At 38.6% G+C, this 12163-nt stretch overlaps 1 protein-coding gene across 3 annotated transcripts in view; it reads right to left on the reverse strand.

Annotated features, from left to right (window-relative positions):
• LOC124132162 overlaps positions 1-12163 on the reverse strand; it is a 163107-nt gene that overhangs the window by 117714 nt on the left and 33230 nt on the right. For all 3 annotated transcript variants that reach the window (XM_048381790.1, XM_046495913.2, XM_046495912.2), the window contains exon 2: positions 4368-4501. In XM_048381790.1, the coding sequence (XP_048237747.1) occupies positions 4368-4415 (48 nt within the window). In that variant the 5' untranslated portion in view covers positions 4416-4501. The remainder of the gene's footprint in view (positions 1-4367; positions 4502-12163) is intronic.

Genomic DNA, 12163 nt, shown 5'->3' on the forward strand with positions numbered 1-12163 from the left:
TGGTACTGCGGTGACATACACATGTGGATACTGTCAATAATTGCAGCTGTTGGTACCATGGTGACATACAAATGTGGATACTGTCAATAACTTAAACTGTTGGTACTGCAGTGACATGCAATTGTGGATACTGTCAATAAATGCAGCTGTTGGTACTGCGGTGACATACAATTATGGATACTGTCAATAATTGCAACTGTTGGTACCGTGGTGACATACAATTGTGGATACTGTCAATAATTGCAACTGATGGGACCACGGTGACATACAAAAATGGATACTGTCAATCATTGCAACTGTTGGTATCACGGTGATATACAAAAATGGATACTGTCAGTAACTGCAACTGTTGGTACTACGGTGACATACAATTGTGGATACTGTCAATAATTGCAGCTGTTGGTACTGTGGTGACATACAATTGTGGATACTGTCAATAATTGCAGCTGTTGGTAGTGCGGTGACATACAATTGTGGATACTGTCAATAATTGCAACTGTTGGTACTGCGGTGACATACAATTGTGGATACTGTCAATAATTGCAACTGTTGGTACCGTGGTGACATACAATTGTGGATTCGGTCAATAATTGCAACTGATGGTACTGCGGTGACATACAAAAATGGATACTGTCAATCATTGCAACTGTTGGTACAACTGTGATGTACAAAAATGGATACTGTCAATAACTGCAACTGTTAGTACCGCGGTGACATACAATTGTGGATACTGTCAATAACTGCAGCTGTTGGTACTGCGGTGACATACAAGGGTGGATACTGTCAATAACTGCAGCTGTTGGTACTGCGGTAACATACAATTGTGGATACTGTCAATAATTGCAGCTGTTGGTACCGTGGTGACATACATTTCTGGATACTGTCAATAATTGCAACTGTTGGTACTTCGGTGATATAGAAAAATAAATACTGTCAATCATTGCAACTGTTGGTACCACTGTGATATACAAAAGTGGATACTCTCAATAACTGCAACTGTTGGTACCGCGGTGATATACAATTGTGGATACTGTCATTAACTGGAGCTGTTGGTACTGCGGTGACATACAATTGTGGATACTGTCAATAAATGGAGCTGTTGGTGGTGCGGTGACATACAATTGTGGATACTGTCAATAACTGCAACTGTTGGTACCGTGGTGACATACAATTGTGGATACTGTCAATAATTGCAACTGTTGGTACCACGGTGACATACAATTGTGGATACTGTCAATAATTGCAACTGATGGTACCGTGGTGACATACAATTGTGGATACTGTCAATAACTGCAACTGTTGGTACTGCGGTGACATACACATGTGGATACTGTCAATAATTGCAGCTGTTGGTACCATGGTGACATACAAATGTGGATACTGTCAATAACTTAAACTGTTGGTACTGCAGTGACATGCAATTGTGGATACTGTCAATAAATGCAGCTGTTGGTACTGCGGTGACATACAATTATGGATACTGTCAATAATTGCAACTGTTGGTACCGTGGTGACATACAATTGTGGATACTGTCAATAATTGCAACTGATGGGACCACGGTGACATACAAAAATGGATACTGTCAATCATTGCAACTGTTGGTATCACGGTTATATACAAAAATGGATACTGTCAGTAACTGCAACTGTTGGTACTACGGTGACATACAATTGTGGATACTGTCAATAATTGCAGCTGTTGGTACTGTGGTGACATACAATTGTGGATACTGTCAATAATTGCAGCTGTTGGTAGTGCGGTGACATACAATTGTGGATACTGTCAATAATTGCAACTGTTGGTACTGCGGTGACATACAATTGTGGATACTGTCAATAATTGCAACTGTTGGTACCGTGGTGACATACAATTGTGGATTCGGTCAATAATTGCAACTGATGGTACTGCGGTGACATACAAAAATGGATACTGTCAATCATTGCAACTGTTGGTACAACTGTGATGTACAAAAATGGATACTGTCAATAACTGCAACTGTTAGTACCGCGGTGACATACAATTGTGGATACTGTCAATAACTGCAGCTGTTGGTACTGCGGTGACATACAAGGGTGGATACTGTCAATAACTGCAGCTGTTGGTACTGCGGTAACATACAATTGTGGATACTGTCAATAATTGCAGCTGTTGGTACCGTGGTGACATACATTTCTGGATACTGTCAATAATTGCAATTGATGGTACTTCGGTGATATAGAAAAATAAATACTGTCAATCATTGCAACTGTTGGTACCACTGTGATATACAAAAGTGGATACTCTCAATAACTGCAACTGTTGGTACCGCGGTGATATACAATTGTGGATACTGTCATTAACTGGAGCTGTTGGTACTGCGGTGACATACAATTGTGGATACTGTCAATAAATGGAGCTGTTGGTGGTGCGGTGACATACAATTGTGGATACTGTCAATAACTGCAATTGTTGGTACCGTGGTGACATACAATTGTGGATACTGTCAATAATTGCAACTGTTGGTACCACGGTGACATACAATTGTGGATACTGTCAATAATTGCAACTGATGGTACCGTGGTGACATACAATTGTGGATACTGTCAATCATTGCAACTGTTGGTACTTCGGTGACATACAAAAATGGAAACTGTCAATCATTGCAACTGTTGGTACAACTGTGATAGACAAAAATGGATACTGTCAATAACTGCAACTGTGGGTACCGCGGTGACATACAATTGTGGATACTGTCATTAACTGCAGCTGTTGGTACTGCGGTGACATACAATTATGGATACTGTCAATAACTGCAGCTGTTGGTACAGTGGTGACATACAATTGTGGATACTGTCAATAATTGCAACTGTTGGTACTGCGGCGACATGCAATTGTGGATATTGTCAGTAACTGCAGCTGTTGGTAGTGCGGTGGCATACAATTGTGGATACTGTCAATAATTGCAACTGTTGGTACCGTGGTGACATACAATTGTGGATACTGTCAATAACTGCAACTGTTGGTACCACGGTGATATACCAAAATTGATACTGTCAATAACTGCAACTGTTGGTACAACTGTGATGTACAAAAATGGATACTGTCAATAACTGCAACTGTTGGTACCGCGGTGACATACAATTGTGGATACTGTCAATAACTGCAACTCTTGGTACCATGGTGACATATAAATGTGGATACTGCCAATAATTGCAACTGTTGGTGCTGCGGTGACATACAATTGTGGATACTGTCAATAATTGCAACTGTTGGTACCGCGGTGACATACAATTGTGGATACTGTCAATAATTGCAGCTGTTGGTACCGCGGTGACATACAATTGTGGATACTGTCAATAACTGCAACTGTTGGTACTGCGGTGACATACACATGTGGATACTGTCAATAATTGCAGCTGTTGGTACCATGGTGACATACAAATGTGGATACTGTCAATAACTTAAACTGTTGGTACTGCAGTGACATGCAATTGTTGATACTGTCAATAACTGCAACTGTTGGTACCGTGGTGACATACAATTGTGGATACTGTCAATAATTGCAGCTGTTGGTACCACGATGACATACACATGTGGATACTGTCAATAATTGCAACTGTTGGTACTGCGGTGACATATACAGATGAATACTGTCAATAACTGCAACGGTTGGTACTGTGGTGACATACACATATAAATACTGTCAAAATTCTGTCAATAATTGCAACGGTTGGTACTGCGGTGACATACACATATAAATACTGTCAATAATTGCAGCTGTTGGTACCGCATGACATACAAGTGTTTATACAGTCATGTCTTGCAACTGTTGGTACCGCTGTGACTTACAAATGTGGATATGTTTGTGAATTAAAACTGTAGACACGGCCATTTTATCGGTCGCTGCGTTTAAAGATACCAATTTCACATACAACTGTATATACTGCAGGGACATATCTGCCAGTGTGAAATACCATTTACCGTAGTTACCGTGTTGACATACAACTGTGTGGCGACCGACGTTACTTACGGGCCCAAACATATAACTGTTAATCTGTGTCGCTTCTTACAACTGTAATATGCTTGCTCAACAGCTAACCTATAACCACACACCACCTGTCAAACAAGTGAATGTGTGAACGCAGAAGGCTACCTATCAAACCAGCCGTACAATAGCACATATCAATCAGAAAACCTGTTAACACAATTGTATACTCAAACTAATAACTTGTCTCTTCAAGTTCTGCTACAAATTTACCAATAACGCGCATGTATACCCATCTCAGTTGCCTTCCAGTATATCGTGTTCATCACCTTCTCTCTACTTCCAAGGAATATGGCCTACAACAAAATGGTAAGTATGTGATCTAGGTATAGGCTCCCCTACCTGTAGTCCCATGCCCTTGCCCTTCTTTTTCTTGCAGCACAGCGCCATGTTGAGTTGAAGTCAGAGCTGACCTAGAACAGCTGCTAGGTGCCGATCGTCTTGGAGAAGGATCTTGGTTTCTTTTCTCGGCTGGTCTGAACAATATAATGAATATTTTAAGGAAATCTTAAAACAACGAATGAATCTGTTCATTATTGATGGAAACGGTTCCTCAATTGGTATTGGGGTGGTAAACAGTTTTCACTTTGGGTCTACGGCGGAGTGAGGCGTGTGGAGTAAGCCACGAATACGTCTGGGTTACGCTGTCTTGACCCAGTGCTGCTGGCATTCGCTTTCGTAAATGTATCGAACGAACAACACTTAAAAAGTAATAGTTGCTGCGCTACATCTGATTTAATGTATTGCCACTTTTTCTGTTGTAGAGAGTTAGTGAGTATAGTTTTACGCCGTTTTTAGCAATATTCCAGCAATATCACGTCGGGGGACACCAGAAATGGGCTTCACACATTGTACCCATGTCGGGCTACCCGACCGCCCTTTTTCTGTTGTAGAATTCAGTGGAGTTTGCTTACCTGACTTTTAGTTGTAAATTTTACGCGCCATCTATTTGCAAGATTTTCCATCATGATATTTTGTGTTAAAATATATTAAAAGATTTTATCACAGTTGTTAATATTGATAAACTCTTTCTAATTAAAAAATCTCACATCAACTGCTCACTACTCCCTCAAAAGTAAAACACGAAAGCACTGCAACGGTTGAGCAGTATTTCCACACTTGTCTCAATGTGTTCAGTTCCAGTGATTTTGTTGGTCAATTTATGGTGACGGAAATAGCATTGTTTTCTCTTTTTTACATCCTATCATATGACCGTTGGGCATATACATTTGGCTATACATCACAACTGACAATATATTTTCACTTATCGTTTGACGTGTTGCTTTATGAGTCATAACTGTAAACATGACTTTGGAGAGATCGCCGTCATATGCGTAAAATAAACACAAATGAACAATGTGCCGCATTGAGAAAGCAAAATAATGACAGATGGTCATTTATGGAGTTATTTCGCTTCTTGTCGTTTGTTATTCTCTTAAAAATGTTTCGTAAAAAAACAGTAAATTTCTCATTAAACTCGTCAATCGAGACTGTTCGTTTCGTAAAGCGCCATTACTCGACAAGCGTTTATTTTTACGCTTACAACAACAGTCTCGTAGATTATAAGAACATTTTTGTTGTGGTTGATTTTGTGTATAATGATATCCAAATGTATGATAAAGAATGTTATTGATATCAAATATTTTTTGTAACTTTTGTTTATATTTTTGCAAACACGGAACTACTTTACAAGAGGTGGTGAACGTCCCTACGTGTTAGGAAGGGTTACGTTTCACGGTTTTACATTTGTTATGAAATAATCCCATAATCCGTAGTCAAAAAATACACAAAAGTATATCATAAATAGGGTATTCTATGTGTGTCGTGAAATATCATGTCTCTCTCATCTCGTGACGGTGGAACGGAGATATTTTCACTCGTGGCATAACCACAAGTGAATATATCCCATTTCTCCCGTCACTCGATGAAGGAAACATGATATTTCACTCGACACATCGAATATCCTATCTATATATTCAGCGTGTATGACCGTGTTAACTTATTATCAATAACTACGCGGATTCCTACAGTTTGCACATCGGTTTTTCGATTCATACCTCAATGAACACAGTCAATCCTTGATAGAATGGTTGTATTCTTGTTAGAAATATTAATAAACGTATTTGGAATGTCACTTGTAGAGTAATATTCAAAAGGGGAATTATTATTTATTTGTTGACACAGGTATGAGTGCCATATTATAAACAATAATAATATATACATTGGAAATCTAACAGCTGCATGAAGTGGACATACTTCTAACAACGTAAGAGTGAGATGATAGTCATTCTTGTACAACAACAATACCTAAACAAATGTGGCCATCTTCAAACACATTAATAATGCCATGCCAAACAAATGCTCCCTCAGAACCCATCCACTTGTTACTTCTTTCAACCATACATGGAAGTTTATAGTTAAATAATTGACATTCATGATGGTATTAAGTGCAAACATGGTAAACATGCAGAGGTCACAAAAGTTTATGTTCCCATGACCGCCTTTTAACAGATCAAGGTCGATAACCCCTGAACGCATGTCAAACTTGAATTAATGGAGCCTTAAGCGCTTTTGTGGACGATACATATATTACAGTATCTGATATGGTTATAGATTTTAGGAAACTACTGAAAAGTATCTTGTATGTCCTGGTATCTATGGTTAACCTTATCAGGATGAGTCATTAACTGATATGTTAATTTCCCTTGATACTGTGGGTACGTTTAACTGTAAACAATAATCCTTGTGGTAGAGTGGTTTGAAATTGCCATGATTCATCTAGTATTATTAGCTAATGAAATCAAATATGGTCAAGTATTGTTACGCATTTATTCAAAATCTAATGCTGTGTGGTGTTTATTGCAGAAAGAAATCGAAATTAGAAAACTCTTTTTTTCGTCTGCCATTGCCATTTTGCTCATATGGGCTATTTCAAACAAACTTAATAGCTTTCACATTATAAATTTTACAATGCAGAGTATGCTGTTTCCACTTGTCCGGAACCCCGTGTGTCTTGCGGTCAGTATCATATCAGATTTACATGCTGTTTCACGTTACTTCCCACTTATCTTACAACAGTCTCACATATGAGTCTTAAAGTACGTGAGTTTTAGAAATCCGTTGGAGTTAAAACAGCGTCGTCACCTATAAGTTTATATCCCATGGTGATGTATTTTTATTTGTCAGATAACTGCATTTGTATTGCATTGCTTTAAACCTGTCATTTATTGTATTATGTTAGATAGACGTAATCCACCAACATGTAATATTTTCAAAGCAGGGATATAAGTTAGCACTTTTTTCAGAAAATAGGCAAAACATTCAACCAACATTAGTGTTCTGCTTTTATGCGAGTCTCTTACATGTATGATGACAAATGTAAGAGCCTCTTACAATTTGTATAGTGTTGAATGCCAAAGCCATGATGCATTAATTACAATGTATGTGATCCTTTGTCGCCAGTCCCGTCGTTACGTTTTCTCATCGGGAACAGGTTACTTGAGTTAGATATTTTATTATATCTGCAATAAACGTTTACCGGCAATGGCTGACGTGAGTCAACTATACCTCTCTGCTGAATAGTTCATGATAAGATGCATTGCGCAAATGATGTTTTGACAAGTCTTCAAAAGCAATAATGTTATTGATTTCCAAGACTAATGATCACTTTGACAAGGAAACAAAGCCCATTTGTTGTGACCTTACTTCATTGGTGTCAAATGGAGTAACCAGAGACCATGGCGGTCATGTTCTGTGTATATCATTATTCAAAAGTAGACATGCATGCAGGTAAGTGTTCAACAGAAGACATGTCAGTGGATCCTTATTCAACAGAAGACCTGTAGGTGGATCATTATTCAACAGAAGACATGTCAGTGGGTCATTATTGAACAGTAGACCTGTAAGTGGATCATTATTCAACAGTAGACCTGTAAGTTGATCATTATTCAACAGTAGACCTGTAAGTGGATCATTATTCAACAGAAGACCTGTAGGTGGATCATTATTCAACAGAAGACATGTCAATGGATTCTTATTGAACAGTAGACATGTAAGTGGATCATTATTGAACAGTAGACCTGTAAGTGGATCATTATTCAACAGTAGACCTGTAAGTGGATCATTATTCAACAGTAGACCTGTACGTGGATCATTATTCAACAGAAGACATGTCAGTGGATTCTTATTGAACAGTAGACCTGTAAGTGGATAATTATTCAACAGAAGACATGTCAGTTGGTCCTTATTGAACAGTAGACCTGTAGGTGGATCATTATTCAACAGAAGACATATCAGTGGGTCCTTATTGAACAGTAGGCCTGTAAGTGGATCATTATTCAACAGTAGACCTGTAAGTGGATCAATATTCAACAGTAGACCTGTAAGTGGATCATTATTCAACAGAAGACATGTCAGTGGATCCTTATTGAACAGTAGGCCTGTAAGTGGATCATTATTCAACAGTAGACCTGTAAGTGGATCACTTTTCAACAGAAGAGATGTCAGTGGATCATTATTCAACAGTAGACCTGTAAGTGGATCACTATTCAACAGAAGACATGTCAGTGGATCATTATTGAACAGTAGACCTGTAAGTGGATCATTATTCAACAGAAGACATGTCAGTGGATCCTTTTTGAACAGTAGACCTGTAAGTGGATCATTATTGAACAGAAGACATGTCCGTGGATCCTTATTGAACAGTAGACCTGTAAGTGGATCATTATTCAACAGAAAACATGTCAGTGGATTCTTTTTGAACAGTAGACTATTAGGTGGATCATTATTCAACAGAAGACATGTCAGTGGGTCCTTATTGAACAGTAGACCTGTAAGTGGATCATTATTCAACAGAAGACATGTCATTGGATCCTTATTGAACAGTAGACCTGTAAGTGGATCATTATTCAACGTAAGACATGTCAGTGGATTCTTATTGAACAGTAGACCTGTAAGTGAGTCATTATTGAACAGAAGACATGTCAGTGGATTCTCATTGAACAGAAGGCCTGTAAGTGGATCATTATTCGACAGTTGGCCTGTAAGTGGATCATTATTCAACAGAAGACATGTCAGTGAATTGTTATTGAACAGTAGGCCTGTAAGTGGATCATTATTTAACAGTAGACATTATGTGGATCATTTTTTTTATATAGACATGCATGTAGATCATTATTCAACAGAAGACATGTACAAGTATGCGGGCCATAATTCAATACTAAGACAAAGTCGACTAAAATACGATATGAAATTTAAGGCATATCCTGGTGAAAATTCAATAGTATGAGGTACTGGGAACATGTATGTTAGACCTACAGGTTTCTACGCCAATCGAAATCAATGTAAGCTCCAAACCTACCAAGTGTATAAACAGTGTAACTTTCTACAGTTAAGCGTTGAGTTGACCTAACAGTTACATTCCTACATGTATATCATGAGTAGATAGTAAGGGATACAAGCATCAATGAGATATCAATGACTTAATCTAATTAGGTCACCTGTGCAGGCTGAAGTAGCTTTTAAAATGCCCTTTTGGGGTCACGCAATTTCTATCACGATAGAAGAAATAATATAACTAGCTTTAAATCCTATTGAAACCAATTCTTGTGACGCCTCAAGGAAAACGTATATGTCTGGAACTATAGGTTGTTTAGATTCGAAGAAGCTTTACATGGAAGTGCCAGTATGATCAGGAATTCATAACACCCTATACTCGTAACAAGCCCAGGATTTCGTCTCATGGATTCAGACTCTATCAGGAGCGCCGCACGGGTACAACAGCTGTTGCGGTTTCTAATTTTGAATATTAAAAAGACGTTTACTATCAATAAGGGGAGCAGAGGCCCTTGTGGTTAAAAAGCCATGTTGAGTCAATGTGCGTTGGTCGACCCGACGAGTAAATTGTTACTGGCTTTTTTATGTTTTGTTGCGAGGGGTTGGGCTGTTACCATGGGACACTTTCACGTTCTTAGTTTACCCCATTGAGTGACGCCAACTTAGCATTCACGGCACGTCTTCGTTAACCCAGGCAGGATGTTGTCCAACTATTGCCTCAATAGTGCTTTCTCTACTATTTCCCCAGCTGTTTACAAATATGAGGACCTGTTTTAACAGTTACCTGACAAGTTCTAAATGAAAACGCACGCAGACGAAATCAATAAGGCAGATAAAGAATCACGGTATCATTTTCCGGGGACACATTTAAATCCTTCTTTCAAGTTTCCTAAGGTTATATTGAAAGCACAACACCGTTCATTGATAGGTTATTATGACGCTGGAGCCCACTGTAGGGATAGAGGTAGTTTTAGGTGATAGGGAAAGAGAGGCTATAAAGAATCTGTCCACTCTTTCAAGAGCTGATTTATTGAAGGGCAAGAGTGTCAATGCGTTTAGGTAAGGACATGTAATAATCATGTCCGTCTGCTGAAACATGAACAGTGTGCATGCATATTAGTAAACCCTGAATCATGATTTGCAATATACTACCATTAGTACCGCGAAATTTGCAAAAGAACAATACTGGTTTATTTGCAACCCAGTACGTACATAGAAACACGACTGCACACAGGTATGCTTGTTTTGAATTTACAAAATTGTTAAAGAATAAATTCTGTCCAAATCTCTTCACTGTATCTTGACGCAGTTCGGTGATTTGCTTTGCTTTTAAAGTAATGTAAGAGTTGGATATAGTTACCAATCATCGGGAGGTTTAACAACTATATTGTACTGCAAACAATTTCGTCAATGCCTTCTCTGTTGTGTTTTGCCAGCATGAAAGTTATGATTATATATTTAGGCGTGAGTGGCGTGAAGGCAGCACTCAAAGTTGTTAACATCTAAACCTCTAGGGTGCCAATAAACACTGGCATATATATACCATTTACTAAGCTGTTATAGTGCATACCATTTCAATATTTTTATTTAACATTTCATTTATCTAAATACCTAACTGGTTCAATATGTTTCCAAGTGCACCGAAATTCTATGTCCTTTGTCTAATATATTCACCAAACATTCGGCGTATCCCCTCTTATCATAAGCCCCTCGGGACAGGACTCTTAATCACCAGCGCTATCTATAAATTTGAATTAACACCTCCTAACGTCGCCGGATCTTACGTATAGACATACACGTGGGACAATGACCTTGCCACACGTTACGTAATACCTCGCTCTACAAAACCCGACTGACATGGTCAGTCAGAGAGACAGCCAGAAGGGAAGTGACCCGAGTCTTCACCCGGGAATATTGGCCACTCGGTCCCGGTGTGCGTTCTGTCACGTTATTATCAACATGTACCTTTTCGACTTATTCCAAACCATCAACAATAAACATGGCTGCTGTCGTCTTAAACTTCACCCCTGAGTTTTGTCTTCCGTCATCACCCTGAGCTACCATTCGAAGGCCGAAACTTACGCCCTTAGACAAAGCTAATAATTATATTACTATTTATGATTTCGCAAAAGGGGAAATACTGACTTTAAATAGCAAACGTTGGGAGTTTAACCTCTTTTTGAGTTAATACACAGTTAGAATATACCACTAGAATGTTTAAATTACTATTCATGTTTCAGCTTTGGAGAAGAGTACTAAATAGTAAAAACATAGTTTCGAGATGGCCTTCGTTTTGAGTCAATATCAGTATTATAACTAGTCTATTTGATATGGACATCGTGTGTTATAGAAACTCTCACCGTGGGATGAGGCTAATATTTCATTGTCAAACTTGCTGAGTTCAGTTCATGTGTTGCTTCTGGCGCCTTTTGTGTAAAGAGTGTGTGCCCCTTGTGTCAACCCACCACGGCCTTCAAAGAGATGCCCGATGTATGTTTATCCTTCTAAAACTCCGTCCACTATACACTGAACATTTGCCCCGTCACGTTGAAAATACCGCTTTATGAAAATCCGATAAGTCTAAACTGATTAAAGTGAAACTATCAAGGTATATCATGGTACATGCGCCTTCGAATTTACCTTTGTAATAAACACAAAATAAGTCAGATAAAAGCTATGTTTTTTGTAACTCTGGTCGTATATGGTTAAAGATAATGTAATGTAAAACTGCATACAATACCTCCCATAGAGCTTGGGGTGGGGTGGTAATTATCACGATAATGGACACATTTGACTTTCTTTTG

This window comes from Haliotis rufescens, unplaced genomic scaffold (assembly GCF_023055435.1).
Source record: "Haliotis rufescens isolate VD_foot unplaced genomic scaffold, xgHalRufe1.0.p SCAF_4, whole genome shotgun sequence".
NCBI classification, from domain to species: Eukaryota; Metazoa; Mollusca; class Gastropoda; order Lepetellida; family Haliotidae; genus Haliotis; species Haliotis rufescens.